The sequence below is a fragment of the Mobula birostris genome, chromosome 9 (assembly GCF_030028105.1).
Source record: "Mobula birostris isolate sMobBir1 chromosome 9, sMobBir1.hap1, whole genome shotgun sequence".
Lineage (NCBI taxonomy): Eukaryota > Metazoa > Chordata > Chondrichthyes > Myliobatiformes > Myliobatidae > Mobula > Mobula birostris.
This window is the reverse complement of record NC_092378.1, coordinates 69,711,730-69,737,295: the sequence shown is the minus strand read 5'-3', so window position 1 is coordinate 69,737,295 and position 25,566 is coordinate 69,711,730. Positions and strand designations below refer to the sequence as shown.

Sequence of the window (25,566 nt, the reverse complement as noted above, 5' to 3'; positions counted from 1 at the left end):
GTATATAAATAAGCATCTACCAGCATCCCTATTAATTGAATCACAATTTGAGGTGTATAAGATGATAAGAGACATTGATCGAGTGGACAGCAGCTGGTTTTTCCGAGGTGGAAATGGATAATTTGAGGGAGTATGTTTTAAGGGGATTGGAGGAAAGTATAGGGGAATGTCAGGAATATCAGGAATATCAATGTGTTAAGTCCTGGAGAAGTTGTGCTAAAATGTAACGTACTTCTTTGGTCAGTCATAGCACTTTAAAAAACAATAAGATCTGGGGGGGAGAAACAGCCTGTAAATATTGAATACAGAAAGCTGGAGGCACTCACAGATCAGGTATTGGTCAAGAGAGAAAGAAAGTGTATATTTCAAGTCAGGAACACCTCATCAGATTTGGAAAAGTGATGGCTACCTCTATGGGGAAAAAGGGGTGCTTACTTGTGACCTTTGACCTCAATATTAAGCCCTGAGAGTTATAACGTGCCATTTCAAATGAGGGTGCTAAAGCTAATATAGGGCATTATTGAAGATTATGTAAACATGAGATCATTTTAAATTTAAGACTTTAGATTAACTGGATCTAATATTTTAACCTAAGTGCTTTATCTGCCTGTTCACTAGCTGTCACTTAACAAAACTATTATAGGTTGTGCTTCGGTCCACGCCATTGTGCAGTCCTTTTAATCTACTCTAAGATCAATGTAACCCTTCCCTCCCACATAACCCTCCATTTTTCTATCATCCATGTGCTTATTAAAGAGTTTCTTAAATGCCCCTAATGTATCTGCATCCACCATCACCCCAAGTAGCATGTTCCATGCACCTACTATTCTCTGCATTAAAAAAACTTGCCTTTTACATCCTCTGTCTACTCTCCTCTAATCACCTTAAAATTATGAATTAATGACATATCAGAGTTCTTAGATTCTTCGTGTCCACAATCATTGAAATATAACTCAGTGCATCAGAACACAAGAGCACAGGTTCAGGGGTAGGCAGCCAGACCCCTCCAGCCTGCCCCGCCATTCAGAACGATCGTGGCTGATCTATACTGGCCTCAACTCCTCTTCTGTGCCTGTTCCTCATAACCTTCAAATCCTTGATTTTCTGAATATTTATCTGTAGAAGATGCAAAGTAACATTACTAATTTGCAACAGTTCATTTATTGTGAACTAAAGATCAACTACTTTTGACCTTTATAGTACTCTTTGGCCATAAGACTACAAAGAAATCTCAACAAAAAGTGAATTTATATCTTAAAGCGCCATTAACCCCCCCCACCCCGCCCAAATCTAGACATCCTCAGTTCTATCCACCTCTGAAAATTATAGCAACGTTTAGATAAATTATTTTGTTGGCACTGCATTTAAACGTAATATTAGGAATTGTAGTGTGGCTGTAGAATGGAGCAAAAACCAGCCAATTAAACATTATTGCTTCATGTCTCTATTGGCATCGACTGGGACAGTTGGGAAGAAGTGACACTGTCCTTCCAGTTGTACAAGTTGAATGAAGGGCTCCTGCGGCTGACCTTGGTGAGCAGGGTGTGCTGCTTGATGCTGCTCTCCGAATCCTCCAGTGTCTGGGTGATCTTGCGGCAGCAGGGCAGAAAAAGTACAACATCGCTCAGGAGGTGGCCGCTGAAGAACATGTAGATCCACGGATTACAGCAACTGTTCAGACTAGCAAGCAGCATGGTGATGGCGAATACTGCGTCCGTAGAATCTGAAAAGGATCAAAGGTCAGTGTTATTCAACATATACTGTACCTTCAAGATAGTTTATTGCCCTTCTTCAGTACACGGTATAAAGGAGAATGAAATGATTGTTACTCCAGATCCAATGCAGCATAAAATAAAACAATAAACATAAAAGCACAATAAATATAATAGCAATCTGAAAAAAAACAATGTACAAGTAACTGTTGAGTGTGTCCATATATACACACGATTAGCTTCTATGCATAGACTTATTGTATGTACAGAGAGAGATACTGGGTGCAAGAGTACCTCTGACAGGAGACAATAGTGACAACATAACTATTGGCAAGAAGAACTCTTCTCGGCAGCAGCAAAGTTCAAAGTAAATTTATTATCAAGGTACATATATGTTGCCATATGCAACCCTGAGAATAATTTTCTTGTGGGCATCCTCAATAAATCCATAACAGAATCAATGAAAGACCACATTAAACTGGGCATTCATTCAGTGTGCAAAAGACAATAAACTGTGCAAATACAAAAAGAAGAAAATAATAATAATAAATAAGCAATAATATTGAGAATATGAAATGCCAGAGTCCTTAAAAGTGAGTCCTTAGATCGTGAGAACATTTCAATGACGGGGAAAGTGAAGTTGAGTGAAGTTAACCCCTTTGCTTCAAGAGCCTGATGGTTGAGGGTAATAACTGTTCCTGAACTTCGTGGTGTGAATCCTGAGGCTCCTGTATCTTCTTCCTAACAGCAGCAACGAGAGGAGAGCATGTCCTGGGTGGTGGGGGTCCCTAAAGCTGGATGCTGCTTTCCTCCAACAGCACTTCATGTAAATGTGCCCAATGGTAGGGAGGGCTTTACCGGTGATGGATTGGACCAAATCCACTACTCTTCGTAGGATATTCCATTCAAGGGCATTGGCGTTTCCATACAAGTCTGTGATGCAGCCAGTCAATATACTCTCCACTACACATTAGATATCATGCCAGATCTTTGCAAACTCTTAAGGAAGTAGAGTGACTGCCATGCCTTCTTTGTAATTGCACTAAAATGGAGGGTCCAGGACAGGTCCTCCAAAATAATAACATCAAGGAATTTAAAGTCGCTGACCCTCTCCACTTCTGATCCTCTGGTGAGGATTGGCCAATGCACTTCTGCCTCCTCCTCTTGAAGTCAATAATCAGTACCCTAGTCTTGCTGACATTGAGTGAGAGGCTGTTGTTGTGGAACCACTCAGCCAGATTTTCAATATGGGCATTTGGACAGTGGCAGTAGGACAGTGAATGTCAATGTTCAAAGTAAATTTATTATCAAAGTACATGAATGTCACCATATACAACCCTGAGATTCATTTTCTTGTGGGCATACTCAATAAATCCAAACTAGAATAATAACCATAATAGAATCAATGAAAGACGACACCAACTTAGGTGTTCACCCAGTGTAGTGTGAAAAAGAAAACAAACTCTGCAAATAGAAAAAGAAGAAAATAATATTAATAAATAAATAAGCAATAAATATCAAGAACATGAGACGAAGACTCCTTGAAAGTGAGTCGATTGGTTGTGGGAATATTTCAACGATAGATTGGGTGAAGTTGTGTGAAGCTTTCCCCTTAGGTTCAAGAGCCCAGTAGTTGAAGGGTAGTAACTGTTCCTCAGTGTAATTAAGAGGTGTGAAGCGTAAGTATAAAGTGGCAGTGCACGGGAGGATGTATTACATGTTTTAGGAATTTGCTGTGGTCTGTTGGTCAAGGTGTGAGGTGCAACAAAAAACAACATTCCACAATTATATCAGTAACGAAATATATAAAAAATAAACTTACAGGTTAAAGTACAGATAGGGAATAAAATGTGCATAAATGCATACATATTTGTTTGTGTGACTGTTTTATTGCTTGCTATTTTGAATGTGCTGTGCGCGTTTTACACCATTGTCCCAGAGGAATGCTGGTTCATTTCGCTCTATTCATGTTTGGTTGAACGATAATTAAACCAGCATTTTATTTGATTTCATGAATACCAGCACGTATTTGCAATGCAAACAGCATTATAAAAAGTGGTTTAAAGCGTTTACAGTGTAATGCAAAGACAGAGGTAATAGATAGAGGGGGTGGGGGTGGGGGCTAACTAGAATGGTTGATCAGATTAAACTACCTGGGGAGAAGAAACTTTTATGATGGCGGGAAGCTTTTGTTTTACTATCTCTAGGGCACTTTCCAGAAGGGAGCTTTTGCAAAAGGCAGGTTGGAGGGTGGGGTATTATCTGTAATGATATTTTTCTGCCTGTTTCTTTGTCCTGGACACATGCGAGTCCTACAGTGATGGTAGACTGCAGCCAGTCACCTTTCCAAATGCCATGGCAGTTCACTGTAGTTTTCATATATCGTAAGAGGACACTGTTTTTACAAGAACTACCTGAGTCTTAAGTGCAATGAACTTAATAAACCTGATTACATCTTCCCATGTTTGGGACAAGAAGAGAGAAGAATCAGAACATATTTTAAATGCAACATGATAAAATTTAAAACTTTTTTGTAGTGATGTTGTCAAGGTAATGTTAGAACCCAAGTGCAGATGAAAATCAGACTCCAATGTAGAAGTGGCAACCAGAGCTTACTAATAAGAATTCCAACAGAACATTGGCGGCTCAGCCGACCAACTTTGCAAGACATAAAATTCTCAAAACCAAGATCCCGTGATTAGTGTAAATCGGGCATTGGCTTAAATAATGCAATTAACACTGAATCCCTGTGTCTATCAAAATAAACTTAGCAAATTTTAACAGAAAGCACTAAGAGACCACATTACAAGGAGCAAGTCGCTTGACAAAAAAACACAAGGTACTCTAAACAATTAACCAATCTAGTCGCTCTAATAACCTCAGAGCCCAGTGCTCTCCCACTTCCTGCACAAGTCTGAAGAGCTCATTACAGCACTAGGACCTGCACAGAGAGACTTGGAGAACATTGAGAAAGAGAGAGAATGTTGATTAATCCTCAGAAACTTTGAATAAACCTTGGAGACCTGGAGGGCCATGGAGCCACTTAGATTGGGAAAAGCCTAGAGGCCCAGAAAAAGCCTTGAACATAGACTATGGAAGCTCAGAACATGGACCCAGAATGTAGACTGGAGACATTTAGAATGTAGACTGGGGCATGGTCTTGGGAACTTTAGAAAATCTTGGGAGGGAAGTCAGAACATGGACTTAAGAATAGCTGGCATTCTCATCTAATGCTGACAGATGTTAAAATACTGCTGTTCAACATCTGAAGGTCCATTACTTAGTGGAGTCCTTTTATCACGATGCACTCTGGCAGTGTCAGAACCCAAGTGCGGAGGAAAGACAGACTCCAATATAGAGACAGCAACCAGATTTCATTAGTAAGAATTCCAACAGAACATCGGTGGATCACCGCGAGACACAACATTCTCAAAACTAAAACCACACGATTAGACCATAAGACAAAGGAGCAGAAGTAGGCCATTCGGCCCATCGAGTCTGCTCCGCCATTTTATCATGAGCTGATTAGCACTAAGCGAGCATCCGCTTAAATAATACCAGTAACATGGAATTACCGAGCCCATCAAAATAAACAAGTTTAAATAGAAAGCATCAGGAAAACGTATTACGAAGAGTGAGTCACTCGAGAAAAGCACGAGGAAATCTAAATGATTAATGACTGTAATTAAGTAACAATTAACCAGTTCAGTTGCTCTAAAAACCTTAGAGTCCAGTGCCCTCCGGCACCCCACACAGGCCTGAAGAGCTCACTACAGGTGTTTATTACCATCAATTAAGTCTTGTTATTCCTTTAAACTTACTTATCCACACTTTAACCCTCAGCAATGAAGTGTACTGACAGTTCTAATGTAGAAAGAAAGCAGAAAAATTGGGATGTATGAGTTGTCACAGACAATCATATGATAAAAGCCCAGATAATCTGTTTATCTGTGATGTTAGGCACGGGGACAAAGACACCAGGGACACCTGATGTTCTTCTTCAGCATCATACTTGGAGTATTGTGTTTATTTCTGGTCACCTCATTAGAGGAAAGTTATGCAAGCTTTAAAGAGGACATAGGGAGGTTTGCCAGGATGCTACCTGGATTAGAGAGCTTGTCTTATGAGGAACGAGGGAGCTGGGGCTTTTCTCTCTGGAGCAAAGGAGGATGAAAGGATGACTTGATAGAGGTATACAAGATGCGAGGAGGCGTGGACTGAATGTGACAAGAGTCCTTGACAAGGATGGCTTGGACCCAAATGCTGGAGTATCTGAAGCAAGGCTAAGACACGGTATCAAACTGGATAGAGAACTGAGCAGAAAACAAACGCACTTGTAGGGCTCACGATTGAGCACCGGACCTCAGTTCAGCTGCTCTTTAAACACTCAACTCTTGGCACCCAAAACATGATAGCCAATTAACCATTAAAGAGGCTATGCCAGCCGTCCATACTCCAGAGAGTTAGAGAAGCTAAATCCCGTAAGCTGGCACGGTTGGGAGCATCTCGTAACAGGACCTCCTCCCCTACGGCTAACTCCTGACAGCCTTGGCTGACGGGAGAGCCGGTGATGGTAGTCGTGGATGAGAGCTGGATCCAAGGTGTCTCTTTCAGACACCCAGCGCCTCTCCTCGGGTCTGAATCCTTCCCAATCCATGAGGTATTGCCAAACAGTATTTGAGTTCAAAAGCCTTCCTGCCATGAAAACCTGTTCCCCATCAATAAGCCTGAGTGGTGGCAGGGCTGACCGAGGCTAACATCCCATGCGCTGAATGCTGTAAGGTGTTGCGGGTGACTTCTGACCACATCAAATGGTCACACCACTCATCAGGTCTGAGGTCAGGCACCTTCACCTGTTGGTCTGCGGGTGAAACCCAGAGGAAAGGCTTGCCCCTGTCAGCTTACAAAAAGTCCATCAGAAATGTGATGTGCATTGTAGACCACGATCTGGGACAATGTCCATCGGGAGCCCATGGATCTTGAAGACCTGGTCCAGGACAACTTTAGCCACAGATGGTAGCTTCTCCAAAGCAATGAACTTGCAGGCTTTTGAAAACCAGTCGACAATTACAATGATGACCATCTTCCCCTTGAATGGCAGAAGACCTATGACAAGGTCCATGGAGACATGTGCCCATGGTCTTTCCGAAACAGACAGAGGGTGGGGGAGCTCGAGGCCGGGTATGGGGCTCCTTGTTTCCTTGCATGCCTGCATGTAATGCCAAACTTCCTTCATCATTTCAGGCCACCAATACCTCCTCTTGATAAACTCAAGAGTCCTGGCAATCCCTGGGTGTGCAGTCATTCACAATGTATGTTCCCATTGGAGGACCTGGGACCAGACAGAACTCGGGATGAACAGCCGACCCAAAGGACCATCCTTAGGAATCTCCCCTTGTGCTTGGGCCTTGTGAACAAGACCATCGATTCCCCAGTGAATTGACGCTCCCGCCCTGGCTTGGGGCAAAGCGGTGGTAGGCTGCTCCTTTAGTGCCAGTTCATAAACTGACGGGACAAAGCATTTGGCTTCTGATTCTTTGACTCCGGTTGGTAGGTCAGGATGAAGTCAAAGTCAAAGCAGTTAAAGAACAAAGACCACCTGGCTTGCCTGGAATTCTGCATATTAGCCTCTTGAATATAAGCCAGATTCTTGTAGTGAGTACAAATGATTTAAGGATTCTTGACCACTTCTAGCCAGTGACACCATTCCCCTAAAGCTAACTTAACCACAAGAAGTCCTGACGTTATAGTTTCTCTCTGCTGGGATAGCCACCTGGAGAAGAATGCACACAGGTGCAGCTTACTGCCGAAGGTGGTCATTGAGACAAGACAGCACCTACTCCGACGTCTGAGGTGTCCACCTCCACGATGAAGGGAAAGTCCGGGTTAGGAGAAACCAAGGTGGGAGCTGTTTAAGCTCTGCAAAAGCAGCCTCCTCTTCAGTAGTCCAGACAAAAACGCCCATGGATTTCTTGGCACCAGTAGCAGAGCTGCCACCGAGCTGAAGTTCCTGATGAACTTCCAGTAGAAGTTTGCAAACCCCAGGAATGATTGGACTTGCATGATACTGGATGGTGGTGGCCAGTCTCTGACTGCCTGGGTCTTGGTAGGGTCTATCATGAGATTGCCATTGGAGATGATGAAACCCGAAAATGAAACAGTCGTCAAATGAAACTCTGACTTCTCCAACTTGGCATAAAGTCTAATGATTCTCCTCTCCACCCAGTCCACAGATGGTTTATGCTGGGACAGCCAAGTGTACCCGATGATCAGGGGTATGAGTGGAGAGTCAGTAATGTAGAAACTAATGTCTTCCACATGACCCCTATCCCCAACTATGAAATCAGTCTGTTGTTGGATCTGCCCGGAACCTAGCGGGTGACCTTCCAGGACAGTTGCACACATGGACTACCTCAATTCTCACAGCGGTACGTCGAACCAACGGGTGGTTCTTAAATCTAGAAAATTACTTGCTGCCCCAGAGTCCACAAAGCCTTCATCTGCCTTAAGTTCTTAGCCCGCCTTCAGCACAAAACCAGAATCGTTGGGGTTGGGCATTGTGGCTGCTATCATCGCAGTCCTCCCGACACTGGGTGGCCTCAGCAGTTCTCCAGGTTGCTGCAGCTTCAGACATTCAGCCCACAGGTGACAGGCTTCCCCACAGTAAAAGCAGCGACCTTGATTCCGATGCCAGTACCTCTCATCGGCAGACAGCCCTATGCAACCGGCCTGGGTTTGACTGGATCTTGAGCAAGCAACTGTCTGAGGTTGAGGATTGGAACTGTGATGCATGGGGACTGGGCTCAGACCGGCTCTCTTTGACATGCTGATGTGAGGCGGATGAACTGGTTGATCAGAACCTCTCAGTACTCTGCAGGCTCTCCCAAGGCAAGGGTATCCTTCAGCTCATCTCGGAATACTTGGCGGAAAAGCATGATCACGGTCTCCCTGTTCCAACCACCCTCTGGGCCAAGGTCCGAAATTTGATTGCATAGTTGGCCACTGACTGTCGCCCTGTCAAATCTTCATCAGTTGGTCCAAGGCTCAGCTGGCTCCAGCAGGGTGATGAATCACTTTCCTCATGACGGCCATGAATTCCTCCGAATCCAAGCATTGGGAAACCTGTGTTCCCAATGCACAGTGGCCCAGGCCAGGGCTCTTCCAGTCAGAAGGGAGATAATGAAGGCCACCTTTTCAGGCTCCGAAGGAAACCGGGATGGCTGGGGTTCAAATACTCATGAGTGTTGGACAAGGAAGCCATGGCAAGAACCCAGGTCTCTGCTGAATCTCTCCAGGGCTGGAAGATGGACTGGCTCCGCACAGCGACTGACAGCCTCACCTGAGCAACTTTGGCTTCCTCCCTGCAATGATTGGCACACGACGACCTGGAAGTCATGTATTTCCAGACTCTGCCCTGAAATTTTCTTACTGTGACTGGCCACAATAGACGAAAGGCTCCAGTATCCTGCTGGGTCCACGTTGACTCAGTCGTACTGTGACGAGAGTCCCTGATGAGGATGTCTTGGACTCAAATGCTGGAGTTTCCACAACAAGGATCGAGACACAGTGTCAAATTGGATGAGAAATGAGCACAGAACAAACGCTAGATGATATCATCAGTAGGCTTATGATTCACCGAGGCTCCATTCAGGTGCTCTTTAAATACTTAATTCTCGATGCCCAAAACATGACAGCCAATTGGCCGGACTATCCTGAACCCTTACTATCCATACTCTTGCCAGCAATCCATACTGTGGAAAGTTGGAGTGCCTAAATCCCGGAAACTGGCGTAGTTCAGAATGTCTCTTAACACCAACTGGACGAATATTTGATTTGCTATTAGGGAAGGAGACAGTTCAGGTGACACTTTGCATCTAGTGATCACAATACAATTAGTTTCAAAGTAAATATGCAAATAGATAGGTCTAGTCTGTGGGTTGAGATTGTAAATTGGAGAAAGGCCAATCCTGATGCTATCAGAAATGATCTGGCAAGTGTGTATTGGGACAGGCTGTTTTCTGGCAAAGGTGTACTTGGTAAATGGCAGGTCTTCAAAAGTGAAATTTTGAGGGTACAAATATTTTATGTGCATGTCAGAATAAAAGGCAGATAGCAGGTTTAGGGAACCTTGGTTTTCAAGAGATTTGGAGGCCCTGGTTAAGAGAACAAAAGGAGGTGCATAGCATGTATAGGCAGGTAGCAACAAATGAGTTGCTTATGGAGTATAAGGAATGCAAGAGAACACTTAACGAGATCAGGAGGGCTAAAGAAAGGCATAAGGTTGCTCCAGCAGACAAGATGAAGGAGAATCCTAAGGGATTCTACAGTTGTGTTAAGAGCAAAAGGATTGCAAGGGACAAAATTGGTTCTCTAGAAGATCAGAAAGGTAATCTATGTGTGGAACCAAAAGAGATGGGGAAAATCTTTTTTTGTAATTTATTTTTTATTGAAGTTCATCATCAAACAAATATTTCCATAAGATGTATTTCAGACACTGTACATATATATCATATGTGGCGCATGGCCAAGTGGTTAGGGCATTGGGCTCACAATCTGAAGGTTGTGGGTTCGAGTCTTGGCCAAGGCAGCATGTTGTGTCTTTGAGCAAGGCACTTAACCACACACTGCTCCAGTCCACCCAGCTGAAAATGGGTACTGGCAAAATGCTGGGGGTTAACCTTGTGATAGACTGGCGTCCTGTCCGGAGGGGTGCGGGGGGGAGAGTCTCAGTTGCTTCACACCACAGAAACCGGCATAAGCACCGGCCTGATGGGCCACAAAGGCTCAGGACAGACCTTAACTTTAACATATATATCATGTATATATATATTTGCCACAAATCTCCACATAATATTTATCTGAGGTATACACTTATAGAAAAGAGAGGAAAGAAAGAACAAGTAAAAGGAGAAAACTATATACAAGTAGGGAGTGATTTTTTTTTACAACATATTCATTGATTTGTGAGAATAAGATCAGGCCTATGAGGTGTTATGTAGTTAAATCATTTTTTCCAGTAAGAATCAAATTGTTCCAACTTATGATTAACAGATGCTGTTATCTTCTCCATTTTGTAAATGTCCATTGTAATTTCCATCCATGCGTTTAAAGTTGGCTCTCCTGTGATAACCATTTCCTGGTAAGGGTCTTTTTTACCAGCCACCGGTAGTATATTCATTAAATATTTATCTCTTTTCAACCATTCTTGAGGTATATGCCCAAAATATATGGTCTTACTTTCTAATGGTATTTCACATTTAAAGACGTCTTGTAGGGCATTATGTATCCCACTCTAATACTCTTTGATAACGGGGCATTCTCAGGAAATATGATAAGGGTTTGCATTTTGATTTCCACAATTTCTCCAGCAAACAGGGAGGTTACTATCATAATGGGATTTCTGAGAGGGTTTAATAAAATATCTTATCAAGTTTTTCCATCCAAACTCCCTCCATTTCTGTGAACTGGTATACTTCCATTGATACCTCCATATTATTGTCCATTCTTCCTCAGATATAATTATCTCTCCTTCCTACTCCCATTTTATTTTAATGTATGAAGTCGAATGTGTTTTAAGATTTGACAAACCCTTATACACATTGAGATGGAGGAAATCTTAATTTTTGCTTTGCATCTGTATTGACTCAGGAGACAGGAGCAAAGAGGCATCAACTTCATGGACCCTATACAGAGGAGGAGATATTTGCTGACCTGAGGCAAATCAGGGTGGATAAATCCACAGGACCTGACAAGGTGTTCCCTCAGAACAAACGGGAGGCAAGTGCAGAAATTGCCACGGCCCTAGCAGAGATCATCCTTAGCAACAGGAGAGGTACCGGAGGATTGGAGGATAGACAATGTCGTTCCGCTGTTTAAGAAAGGCTCTAAACATAAACCAGGAAATTATCAGCTGAGTCTGACATCTGTTGTGGGAAAGTTATTGGAAGGTATTCTAAGGGTCTAGATATATAAGTATTTGGATAGACAGGGACTGATTAAGAACAGTCTGTATGGCTTTGTGCGTGATAGGTCATGTCTAACCAACCTTAGAGTTTTTTGAGTAAGTTTCCTGGAAAGTGGATGAAGGCAAGACAGTGAGTGTTGTCTACATGGACTTTTAAGGCATTGACAAAGTCCCGTATGGGAAGTTGGTTAAGAAGATTCAGTCACTTGACATTCAAGGTGAGATAGTAAGTTGGATTAGACATTGGCTTTGTGAGACAAGCCAGAGAGTAGTAGTAGATGGTTGCCTCTCTGACGAGAGGCCTGTGACTAGTGGAGTGCTGCAGGGATCAGTGCTGGGTCTGTTGTTTGATCTGGATGATAATGTAGTTAACTGAATCAGCAAATTTGAAGATGACACCATCTGCAAAGGCTATCATGGCTTGCAGGGAAATCTGGATCAGCTGGAAAAATGGGTTGAAAAATGGCAGATGGAGACAAGTGCGTAATGTTGTACTTCAGTACGACCAACCAGGTTAGGTCTTAAACAGTGAATGGCAGGGCACTAAGGGATGTGGTAGAACAGAGGGATCTGGGAATAGAGGTCCATAATTCATTGAAAGTGGTATCACAGGTAGATAGGATCACAAAGAAAGCTTTTGACACATTGGTCTTCATAAATCAAAGTATTGCATACAGGAGATGGGATGTTATGCTGAAGTCGTATATTAATATTCTTAAACAAGAAGATTTTAGTCTTTCAAATGATGCAGATGAAATCAATGTAATTGAGGTAATGCAATTACTTGAAAACCATGTGACAAAAATTAGGGGAGAAAAGCAGTTTGCGCCACTGCTATCTAATGAACACATACAGCATTCGCAAGAGGAATTGCAATTACAGAGTGATGCAAATAGAGATCTGCAGACTGAACTAGGTTGTCTAAAGTGGAGTACTCCCGGACATATTTGGTTGAAATCGGAACACCACAAGTCTAGCAGGTGGCGGTAATGCACCTTAAAGCTGGTTTGCCAACTGCCATAAAACAACACAAGAAGAACAAGAAGAGATGGCGCCTGGGTACATCGGCAACTCTGTGGGCTGCAGGAAATTGTACCAGTTTTCCTCTTCAATATACTCATTTTGAACTACTTTCGCTGCAATCTACAGCATGTAAATTTCCTCTTAACAACAGACTACGAAATTACATCAATGACCTTCAGATCTCACGTTCGACGGTTAATTGTGAAGCGGTTAAGCGCAGCGTGTTTAAGGGTCAAGACCAAGGCAGAAAACCCGTCACGAGAGATGGATCAAACCAGGCTGAAGTGTAGAGGGATGAGCCTTCCGTCTTGTTGGTGAATCTGCATTCAATGGAAAATTAGATGGACAATCTCAGGGCAAGGCTGCTGAATCAGAGGCAGATCTCAATCGTCTGTTATATTGAGAACAATGTTCCATTGTTACATTGTGTGCACACCAGACGCAGCTATCTGACCAGAAGGTTTTACAATTTTCAGAATGGATCAAACCTCGAATTCTGCAAAGGAAAGAACCATAGAACCATAGAAACTACAGCACAGAAACAGGCCTTTTGGCCCTTCTTGGCTGTGCCAAACTATTTTCTGCCTAGTCCCACTGACCTGCACACGGACCATATCCCTCCATACACCTCCCATCCATGTATCTGTCCAATTTATTCTTAAATGTTAAAAAAGAACCCGCATTTACCACCTTGTCTGGCAGCTCATTCCATACTCCCACCACTCTCTGTGTGAAGAAGCCCCCCCCAATGTTCCCTTTAAACTTTTCCCCCCTCACCTTTAACCCATGTCCTCTGGTTTTTTTCTCCCCTTCCCTCAGTGGAAAAAGCCTGCTTGCATTCACTCTATCAATACCCATCATAATTTTATATACCTCTATCAAATCTCCCTTCATTCTTCTACGCTCCAGGGAATAAAGTCCTAACCTATTCAACCTTTCGCTGTAACTGAGTTTTTCAAGTCCCGGCAACATCCTTGTAAACCTTCTCTGCACTCTTTCAACCTTATTTATATCCTTCCTGTAATTTGGTACCAAAACTGAACACAATACTCCAGACTCGGCCTCACCAATGCCTTATACAACCTCATCATAACATTCCAGCTCTTATACTCAATACTTTGATTAATAAAGGCCAATGTACGAAAAGCTCTCTTCACGACCCTATCTACCTGTGATGCCACTTTTAGGGAATTTTGTATTTGTATTCCCAGATCCCTCTGTTCCACTGCACTCCTCAGTGCCCTACCATCAACCCTGTATGTTCTACCTTGGTTTGTCCTTCCAACATGCAACACCTCACACTTGTCTGTATTAAACTCCATCTGGCATTTTTCAGCCCATTTTTCCAGCTGGTCCAAGTTCCTCTGCAGGCTCTGAAAACCTTCCTCGCTGTCTACAACACCTCCAATCTTTGTATCATCAGCAAATTTGCTGATCCAATTTACCACATTATCATCCAGATCATTGATATAGATGACAAATAACAATGGACCCAGCACTGATCCCTGTGGCACACCACTAGTCACAGGCCTCCACTCGGAAAAGCAATTCTCTACTACCACTCTTTGGCTTCTTCCATCGAGCCAATGTCTAATCCAATTTACCACCTCTCCATGTATACTTAGCGACTGAATTTTCCTAACTAACCTCCCATGCAGGACCTTGTCAAAGACCTTACTGAAGTCCATGTAGACAATATCCACTGCCTTCCCTTCATCCACTTTCCTGGTAACCTCCTCGAAAAACTCCAATAGATTGGTCAAACATGACCTACCACGCACAAAGCCATGTTGACTCTCCCTAATAAGTCCCTGTCTATCCAAATGCTTGTAGATTCTGTCTCTTAGTACTCCCTCCAATAACTTACCTACTACCGACGTTAAATTTACTGGCCTATAATTTCCCGGATTACTTTTCGATCCTTTTTTAAACAATGGAACAACCTGAGCTACTCTCCAATCCTCCGACACCTCACCTCTAGACAGCGACATTTTAAATATTTCTGCCAGGGCCCCTGCAATTTCGACACTAGTCTCCTTCAAGGTCCGAGGAAACACCCTGTCAGGTCCCGGGGATTTATCCACTTTAATTTTCCTCAAGACAGCAAGGACCTCCACCTTTTCGATCTGTACAGTTTCCATGATCTCACTACTTGTTTCCCTTAATTCCATAGACTTCATGCCAGTTTCCTTAGTAAATACAGACGCAAAAAACCTATTTAAGATCTCCCCCATTTCCTTTGGTTCCGCACATAGCCGACCACTCTGATCTTCAAGAGGACCAATTTTATCCCTTACAATCCTTTTGCTCTTAATTTACCTGTAAAAGCTCTTTGGATTATCCTTCACTTTGACTGCCAAGGCAACCTCACGTCTTCTTTTAGCCCTCCTGATTTCTTTCTTAAGTATTTTCTTGCACTTCTTATACTCCTCAAGCACCTTATTTACTCCCTGCTTCTTATACATGTCATACAACTCCCTCTTCTTCTTTATCAGAGTTGCAATATCCCTTGAGAACCAAGGCTCCTTATTCCTATTCACTTTGCCTTTACTCCTGACAGGAACATACAAATTCTGCACTCTCAAAATTTCTCCTTTGAAGGCTTCCCACCTACCGATCACATCCTTGCCAGAGAACAACCTGTCCCAATCCACTCTTTTTAGATCCTTTCTCATTTCTTCAAATTTGGCCTTCTTTCAGTTAAGAACCTCAACCCTAGGACCAGATCTATCCTTGTCCATGATCAAGTTGAAACTGATGGTGTTATGATCACTGGAACCAAAGTGCTCCCCTACACAGACTTCTGTCACTTGTCCTAACTCGTTTCCTAACAGGAGAACCAATATTGCATCCCCCCTAGTTGGTCCCTCTATATATTGATTTAGAAAACTTTCCTGAACACATTTTACAAACTCTAAACCATCTAGACCCCTAACAGTATGGGAGACCCAATCAATATATGGAAAAATAAAATCCCCTACCACCACAACTTTATGTTTCCTGCAGTTGCCTGCTATCTCTCTGCAGGTTTGCTCTTCCAATTCTCGTTGACTATTGTGTGGTCTGTAATACAATCCCACTAATGTGGCCATACCTTTCCTGTTTCTCAGCTTCACCCATCAGGACTCAGTAGACAAGCCCTCTAATCTGTCCTGCCTGAGCACTGCTGTAATATTTTCCCTAACAAGCAATGCTACTCCCCCACCTTTCATTCCTCTGCCTCGATCACATCTGAAGCATCGGAACCCTGGTATATTTAGCTGCCAGTCCTGCCCTTCCTGTAGCCAAATTTCACTAATTGCTATAATGTCATAATTCCATGTGTCAATCCACGCCCTCAACTCATCCGCCTTCCCCGCAATACTCCTAGCATTGAAATATATACACCTCAGAAGATTTTTACCACCACTCACAACCTTTCTATTAGCAGATTTGCTTGAAGTTTTAAAATCATTTATTTTCACTCCAGCCACACTGTCAGCTCTGGCACTCTGGTTCCCATCCCCCTGCAAATCTAGTTTAAAGCCTCCCCAATAGCACTAACAAACCTCCCTGAAAGGATATTGGTCCCCCTGTAGTTCAAGTGTAACCCATCTCTCTTGTACAGGTCCCACCTGCCCCAGAAGAGGTCCCAATGATCCTGAAATCTGAAACCCTGCTCCCTACACCAGTTCCTCAGCCACTTGTTCATCCTCCAGAGTATCCTATTCCTACCCTCACTGGCATGTAGCACAGGTAGCAATCCTGAGATTACCACCCTCGAGGTCCTGCTTTTCAACTTCCTACCAAGCTCTCTATACTCTCTCTCCAGGACCTCCTCACTCTTCCTTGCTATGTCATTGGTACCAATGTGCACCACGACATCTGGCTGGTCACCCTCCCAATTCAGAATGTCATGCAAGCGATCAGAGACATCCTTGACCCTGGCACCCGGGAGGCAACAAACCATCCTGGATTCTCTGTCACAACCACAGAACCTCCTATCTGCACCTCTAACTATCGAGTCCCCTATCACTACCGCTCTCCTCTTTCCCCCCTCCCTTCTGCACTGCAGAGCCAGACCCAGTGCCAGAGATCTGGCTACTGCAGCGGAAAGAGGGGGCAGAGTGTGTTTTTTCATCAATTCTCGTTGGCGCACAGACATTTGGGTTATGTCATCTTATTGTTCCGCTGACTTAGAACAACTAACGACTAAATGTAGACCATTCTACTCGCCTCGGAAGTTCTCATCCGTAATGCTGACTGCAGCTTATATACCACCAGTGACCGATTATAAGCAAGCACTCGTGAAACTGCATGACGTCATCGGGAAACATGAAAAGGGCCATCCTGACATATTTGAGATTATAGTTGGCTACTTTAACCAGGCCTGTCTGAAGAAAACCCTGCCCAATTATCACCAGCACGTAACCTGTTGCTCCAGTTTCCAGCACACTAGACCACTGCTAGACAATGATAAGGAGCACTAACCGTTCCTTCCCGAGATCACATTTTGGCAAGTCGGATCATGGGTCTGTACTCCTACTTCCTGCATTCAGACAGAGCCGAACGAGCAAGACTCCAGAGATCAAGACAACTACGAGGTGTCACGGGAGGCTGAAGAACGGTTCCAGGATGGCCTTGAGTTAGTGGACTGGGCCGTGTTCAAGAACTCATCTGAGGACCTGGATGACCAGAGTCATTACAGACTTTATTAAAACAGCTGTGGATGAGTGTTTCCCCACAAAATCGTTCAGGGTTTCCCCGGATTAGAAGCCCTGGATGAACAATGAAATCTGGAACCTGCTGAGAGCCAGATCACAGGCATTCAGGTCTGGAGATCAAGAATGCTACAAGAGGTGCAGGTATGATCTCTCAGGCAAAGTGGAGATTCCAGACTAGACTGGAATCAACGAGGTATGCTCCAGAGCGGTGGCAGGGTTTGAATGCCGTAAACTCCTACAAAGTTAAATCTAGCAACATGGGGGACAGCACACCTTCGTTTCCAGATGAGCTCAATGCTTTCTATGCTCACTTTGACCACCAGAACAGGGAGGAAACATCGTGCACACCCATGTCTCCCATTGATACTTTGGTCTCAGCATCTGAAGATGTGTGGACTCCTTTCAAGAGAGTGAATCCTAGGAAAGCATTGGGTCCAGGTGGAGTACCTAGCCAAAGACTGAAAAGTTGTGCCAAACAACTGGCTGGTGTGTTCACGGATATCTTCAACCTCTCAGTCCAGGAGTGTCTGGTACCCACAGGCTTCAGTCGTACTGGTGCCCAAGAAGACCGTGTGTTACAAGGGGGTGCTGGGCATGGACCCAAATGCAAGACAGAGACACTGCGGTTCTAGGAGCAGGACTAGCTTTGGCAAAAAAGCAAGGGGAGTCAGGAAGAAACGATGCTGGACATGGACACAGGCCCTGGATGAGACTAGGGTTCAGGGCCTGGTCTAGGACTTGGGCTAGAAGCACGGGACCCGGACGTGGAACGAGGAACAAGGAGCCTGGACTAGGAACTCAGAACCAGAGTCTGGACAACGACCCGGAACCTGGGTCTTGGTTGGGACTCGGAACCAGAGTCTGGACAACGACCCGGAACCTGGGTCTTGGTTGGGACTTGGAACCAGAGTCTGGACAACGACCCAGAACCTGGGTCTTGGTTGGAACTCGGAACCAGAGTCTGGACAACGACCCGGAACCTGGGTCTTGGTTGGGACTCGGAACCAGAGTCTGGACAACGACCCGGAACCTGGGTCTTGGTTGGAACTCGGAACCAGAGTCTGGACAACGACCCGGAACCTGGGTCTTGGTTGAGACTCGGAACCAGAACCCGAGTCTAGGCTAGGATCTTGGCAAGGACAGGACGTGGCTATAGGACTCGATGTGGAACTCCTGCACAGGATGAGGCACATGGACAGGATGAGAACACAAAACCTTGACTTGGACAGGACGAGGTTCTTGGACGTGGCTTCAACAGGACGAGGGAACTCCAGCACTGGGCTGGGTGAGGGAACTCCAGCACAGGATGAGGTACCTGCAGCACAGGATGAGGAATCTCCGGCACAGGACGTGGCTGTTGAACGAGATTTGGCTCGGCTCTTGGATTCGGCTTGGTTAGGCTCTTGGGTACGGAGCCAGGACTCCTCCTTGGAGCGCAGGGCCGGGACCCTTTCTAGGACGCAGGGCCGGGATGACTGCCGAGGATTCGGATGGGGACGATCCAGCACAGGACGAGGAATCTCCAGCACCGGGCTGGGCAAGGTACTCCTGGGCTGGTGAGGGACTCCTGGGCTGGGTGAGGACACGAAGCTCAGACTTGGACAGGGCTAGAACATGGTGCCTGGACTTGGTCTTGGAACACAGGAACACAGAGCCTTGGATTTGAGCACAGGAACACAGAGCCCTGGACTTGAGCAGAGGAACAGGGAACACAGAATCAGGACGCTTCCTTGGGAAGCACAGACCGTAGGGCCGGGACTTGTATGCAGAACATGGACACTAAACACAGGGACACAAAGAGACAGTTCCAAACTCAACGATAGATAGTTCCTTCTCTTGGCATGGCAAGGCTCCGGTCTCACTCCAACAGTTTGAACTTGATGAAGTTGCAGGCGAAGGTTTCAGGCAGAAGGGGAAGGGAAGGGAATAGCCCAGCAAACAATCCCTGGTTTGCAGAGGTATTTATGTGCCAGACCGAAATGAGAATCAGGTGCCTCAATTAAGGCACCCAACAGAACAAGGGAGAAAACAGGAACACCCGGAACAAGGATTGATGGACCAGACCGTGAACTGGAATGCGGACTTTACGGACCGGACCATGACAGCATGGTAATCTGTCTAAATGACTATCACCCAGTGGCACTGACACCCACAGTGACGAAGTGTCTCGAGGCTGGCACTGAAGCGTATCAGCTCCTGTCTGAGTGGCAACTTGGATCCACTCCAGTTCATCTACTGAAGCAACAGGTCCACAGCAGCATTGTCTCTTCACACAACCCTGGAATGCTCTTTATCGATTACAGCTCAACATTTAACACCATCATCCCCTCAAAACTAACCAGTAATCTCCAAGACCTTGTCCCCAATTCCAACTTGTGCAATTGGATCCTGGATTTCCTCACAATGGAGACCTCAGTCAGTTCACATTGGCAAAAACATCTCCACAATCTCCACCAGCACAGGAGCACCACAGGGATGTGTACTTAGCCCCCTGCTCTACTCACTTTACACCTGTGACTGTGGGGTTATGTACAGCTCCAACACCATATACAAGTTTGCTGACAGCATCATCATTGTGGGCTGTATCAAAGGGGGTGATGAATCAGCACACAGGAGGGAGACTGAAAATTTGTTTGAGTGGTGTAATAACAACAACCTCTCACTTAATGTCAATAAAAAGAAGGAACTGATTGTAGACTTCAGGAGAGGAAAACCAGCCGTCCATGAGTCAGTAATCATCGGAGGATCAGAACTGGAGAGGATCAGTAGCTTTAAATTCCTGGGTGTCACTATCTCAGAGGACCTGTCCTGGACCCATCACATAAATATTGCGAAAAAAGCACGACAGCGCCTTTGCTTCCTCAGGAGTCTGCGGAGGTTCGGTATGTCATCGAAAACCTTGACAAACATCTGTAGATGTGTGGTGGAAAGTGTGCTGACTGGTTGCATTACAACCTGGTATGGGAACACCAAAACCTTTGTGCAGAAAATCCTACAAAAGGTAGTGGAATCGGCCTGGTAGATTACAGGTAAAACCCTCCCAACCATTGAATACATCTACATGAAATGTTGCCATAGAAAAGCAGCATCCATCATCAAAGATCCTCACCACCCAGGCCATGCTCTTTTCTCGCTGCTGCCATCAGGTAGAAGGTACAGGAGCCTTAGGACTCGCACCATCAGGGTCAAGAACAGTTACTACCCCTCAACCATCAGGTTCCTGAACAAAAGGGGATAGCTACGCTCATTTAAGAACTCTGTTATATTGATGGATGTAATATTGTTATATCACGCTTGTTATTTATTGCTATTTATTTATATCTGCATTTGCACAGTTCATTTAGTTTATAGTTTACACTTACTGTTCTATAGTTTTGCTAAATATGCCTGCAGAAAAAGAATTTCAGAGTTGTGTGTGCTGACATGTATGTAATCTGATTACAAATGTTACTTTGAACTTTTCGAAGGGCCTGTTCTTGTGCTGTATGTATGACTGCTATGACTGTACGACAGCCAGTGCCCTTTTCCCAGGCCAGCAACGGCTAATATGAGGGGGCATAACTTTAAGGTGATTGGAGGAAAGTACAGGGGTACATGAAAGGTAGGTTTTTTCACACAGGAAGTTGTAAGTGCTTGGAACACACTGCCAATAGTGGTGGCAGAGTCAGCTACATTAGGGACATTTAACAGTCTCTTACATGGGCAGATAGATGAAATGAAAATGAAGGGTTATGTGAGAGAGAAGGGATAATTTGATCTTGGAGCAGGTTAAAGGGTTGAAGAGCATTGTGGGTCATAAGGCCTGTACTGTTCCATCCTCTACATCCTATGTTCCATTGTGGCAATAGGCCTTTCACACAAGTGGCTTCAAATTAAAGACTCACCCACAAGACAGCCCACTTCCAACACTACAGCTGTCCCTTATCCCTGTATTGAAGATTTGGTCATGAATTTTTGACACCATACAATAAGAGAATCTTCTTGAATATTCACCAACGTGCATTTAATTGCATGGGATAGAGTTTCTGTTTCTCTTGGGTGCAACATAAGAGCTCCTAGTTTGACTCTCATGTGGCCACTGTAGAGAGGCATCAGCAAGGAGCATCCCCATGCATGAAAAAATGCTGTAAAATGCATCAGTATTTCATTCTGCTGTTTGAAAGAGTGAAACTGGTAGGAGAGGGGGAGTGGAGGATTGGGTAAAATAAATCAATGGGAATAAAGTATTTCTTTCCAGAAAACATCAAACTTAGAACGAAAAACAGTCTGCTGGAGGAGCTCACCAGCTTGAGCAGTATCAGCTGTGTGAATGTTTGTAGTTTCACATTCCAGCAGCTGGGGTCTCTTAGAAACTTTACTACAAGTTAGTAACTAGCTCATATCTAAAATACAGAGTCTTATTTTAACCAAAACTTTACTGGAAGTTTTCATTACACCTATAAACACTGTTTTTATTGGGGAATATCATGTTTAAGCAAGGTTAGTGATTGTGCCGATGGGCACCATCATCATCGTTATGCACCGTGTCGTATGACGTGGGCGATCATGGTCATTCCATGGCCACGATTGTTTCTGGCAAATTTTTCTACAGAAGTGTTTGCCTTCGTCTGGGGAGCATATTTACAAGATGGGTGGCCCCACCATTTTCAATGCTCTTGTCTGCCTGATGTCAGTGGCCATGTAACCAGGACTTGTGATCTGCACCGGCTGCTCCCATGGCTTCACCTCTTCACCTGACCCTGATTCCGGGTGGCGGACAATGAGGGTGGGGGGGCCTAAGCAGGTGCTACACCTTGCCCAGTGGTGACCTGCAGGCTAGTGGAGGGAAGGAGCACCCTACACCTCCTCCTTTGCTAGAGACATACCTTCACCCTGCCACCTGTGATGGTAATTAAATTCAAACATCAGCTATTGCTTTCATCAGACATTAGTTTAAAACATATTGCATGAGACCACAGGACCATAGACATCGGAGCAGAATCAGGCCTTTCAGCCCATTGAGTCATCTCTACTATTCCATCATGGCAGATAGATGTTCCCTCTTAATCCCATTCTCCTGCCTTCTCTCTAAACCTTTGAAGCCCTGACTAATCAAGAACCTTTTAACCTCCCCTTTAAGCATACTCAATAACTTGTCTTCCAAGGTTATCTGTGCAATGAGAAATTCCGCCTTAACTTACTGTATATTTTATGTAAATTATCCTAAAATTAATTCAGTTTAAAATTGACCTTATATAATCCAAAAAAGGGAAACTTCTACAGTTTAATTTTTGTTTGTAGTAAACTTTTAACTTCCTTATATTTTACAACTAATACTACTATAGCAAGTTGAGAGAAGTGGATTTCTGTCTCCTCGGACCGGTGATAGTTAAGGCTTTTTCGGGGCATTCAGTATATACCGGGAAAGTCTAAGTTCAAAGTGTGCAATGCACCTACCATCTGTCGGAGCGTTGTGATCCCAGACCGACCACATCTGGACGCCGATGAAGGGTGCCCAGCACAGAATGTAAGCCAAAACAATTACCAAGGTCATTTTCACCGTGCGAACTTTGGCTTTGGAGATGGTTTTCATGTTGCTGGCGCCGACGGTGATTAGGCCATTCTCAAACGAGCTCCCAGCCTCGGCATTCTTGGTCTTATATTTGATGTTTCTGAAGATGCCGCAGCAAATGCAGGAATAGCAGGCGATCATGACGAATACGGGGATGATGAAGACGGTGATGGTGATCCAGGTGATGTAGGTCTTAATTCCCCAGTGCGGGACGAATCTCGCCCAGCAGTCGTAGACACCGGAGCCCCCCTCAACCTCGCTCAAAGAGAAGATGAAGTATTGAGGGACGCTCAGAATAAGGCTACCCACCCAAGTGGCGACAATCATCAGGTGGGACCTCTTGGTAGGTTGCTGGAGGGTCTTGAGAGGGTGGCAGATAGCGATGTAGCGGTCTATTGACATCATAACCATCATGTAAGTGGAGGCGTACATGCCGAACAGCTGGAGATGTTTTATTATTCGGCAGAGGAAATCGGGACCTTTGAACCTGTATGTGATGTCCCAAATGAGCTGGGGCAACACTTGGAACAGGGCGACCACCAGGTCGGCCATGCTGAGGTGCCGGATGAAGAGGTGCATCCGAGACATCTTCCTCTTGGTCTGGTGCAGGGCCAAGAGAACGGCCGAGTTCCCAAGGACGGCCACCAAGAAAATGATGCCCAGTACCAAGACCTCGATTTTGGCCAGGTCTTCGTCTCTGCTGAGGGCATCGGTTTGGTTGGCGGAAGTAATCAAGCTTCCAGTCAGGCTGGGTGTCGTCGAGAAACAGTCCCGGGGCTGGTTCCCGGTGTGGTTAGAGGCGGGCAGGTTGCGTTCTGCTCCCGGAGCTACCTGCATTATGGACCCTGAGCTGTCCGTTGCAACCTTTGAAGGACGTGGTTGTCCAAAGCGAGCAAGAAAATTGTCCTTCAAATAATTCTGCTGGACGCTTTGAGCTACGAGCATCTGTTGCTCAACTACGAGAGAAATTCCATTCCCGGGAACGTTGACAAGCACTCATATTGCATCACCAGGTAACATCGCTCCCCTCCCACCGAAAACAAAGCTGTGGTTCTAAGTGGGCTTGTGTGAGAGAGCGTCAGTGATTGTGTTCAATATTTCTTTTGTAATAATTCCGCGTGTTTAACGAGGCACCAATGAATGGCATCGAAGCTATTAAATCATAGAATATTTCTTTTCAATCTTAGCACCAGACATCCTAATGAATAAACATCCTAGACAAGGCATCGGCATGTTTGCAGTGAATTTACAAGTCTTGGCATTGGGCTTAAGTGTAAAAGAGAATGAAACGTTTGTTACTCCGGTTCCGATACTCCACAAAAACCACAATAAGCATAAAAACACAGTAATAATAAATAAACAAACACAATAAAAATAAATATGGAAACGGTCCTGTAAAACACAACGTACAAGCATACACAGACTGAATCGATGCACAGAAACTGACGCTATGTGTATGTAGAGGTGCTGGTGGTGCGGTGGGTTAACGTGTGCCTCAGACTGAAATGTAAAACCTCAGTTTAAAATCCAGAGCAACACACATCAAAGTTGCTGGTTTAAAATTTAAAATCCAGAGAGATCTTTTGAAGTTAGACGCGAAGCTTTCTGAAATGTGTCTTCAGTACACATTGGTCTCTGTATTACATTAGCCAAGAACTCCCTGGGGGACTCTCGGCGCAAGGAAAGTCCTTGGGCAAGATCTGTATGGAGTATCCTAACAACAGAAAGATAAATTAAAACCTGGAACCAGGTTGATTTGCAGTTTCCTGCGGAACTCATCCAGCGATTCTGAAAGTTCAACAAACTACCGCCTAGACCTTTCTTTCCACTGCCAGTTGACTTCCCCCAGACTAAAAGATTCGCTCGTTTGAAATAAATTGTAATAGAGCTATCAGTAATTTATATTTTCTGTTTTTGGTTAATGTTTTGCCAGTTGTAGGCGGCAGGGTGTCCGAGGGTGTGGAACTGGAACAAGGGGCGCACACCTGAATTGCGGTCGTTTTCCCCGCATCCGCGCAGGGCTATCGAGGCAAAGCTCGTTCGGAGCTAAATAAAACAAGATAGATCCCCCACAGGTGGGAACTGTTGTTTCCGGCTGTCCATAGCTGAGCATTTGCTTTTGGAACAATTCGACCATCATGCGAAATGTCCATCTCACTAAAGGTTAGAAACTGTGACCGCTCAAGATGCTTTTCAAACAGGGCTCACTGATTCCAACCTGAAGCTCGTCAAGTACATCTGCGATTCTGTCAAAGCCTTTACGAGATTCTGGTCTATTTGCCTGAATGGGACTCAAACAAGTAATTCCTAGTGTCTTTGACTACAGTTGCAGCTTCGGTGTGCACCGTCCCTGGCCTATCACCCGCTCTACCAAGAGCGCTTTTTCTATTTCTGCCCGTAACTCCTGACGCAGCTGACCCGATGAAGGGTCTCGGCCCGAAACGTTGGCTGTTTATACTCCGTAGGTGCTGCCTGATCTGCTGAGCTCCTCCAGCATTTTGTGTGTGTTGCTCAAGATTACCAGCATCTGTAGAATTTCGTGCTTATGACTGAAACCAATGTATTTTTATGACACATTAATTTGTTTATCGTGTCTTTATAAGATTCGCTGTT

At 44.6% G+C, this 25,566-nt stretch overlaps 1 protein-coding gene across 2 annotated transcripts; it reads right to left on the bottom strand.

The window, feature by feature from the left end:
• Positions 1–852: 852 nt before the first annotated feature.
• Positions 853–23,898, bottom strand: avpr1aa (arginine vasopressin receptor 1Aa). 2 transcript variants are annotated; one of them, XM_072269454.1, is made up of 3 exons: positions 22,839–23,828; positions 1,530–1,723; positions 853–1,116 (listed from the first exon to the last, which is right to left on the bottom strand). In XM_072269454.1, exons 1-3 carry the CDS (start codon positions 23,788–23,790, stop codon positions 1,024–1,026), a joined length of 1,239 nt encoding a protein of 412 aa, XP_072125555.1. In that variant the 5' UTR covers positions 23,791–23,828; the 3' UTR covers positions 853–1,023. The 2 variants fall into 2 exon arrangements, with proteins under 2 accessions (XP_072125555.1, XP_072125553.1); XM_072269452.1 differs by lacking the exon at positions 853–1,116 and having other exon boundaries at positions 1,401–1,723; positions 22,839–23,898.
• Between the last annotated feature and the right edge of the window lie 1,668 nt (positions 23,899–25,566).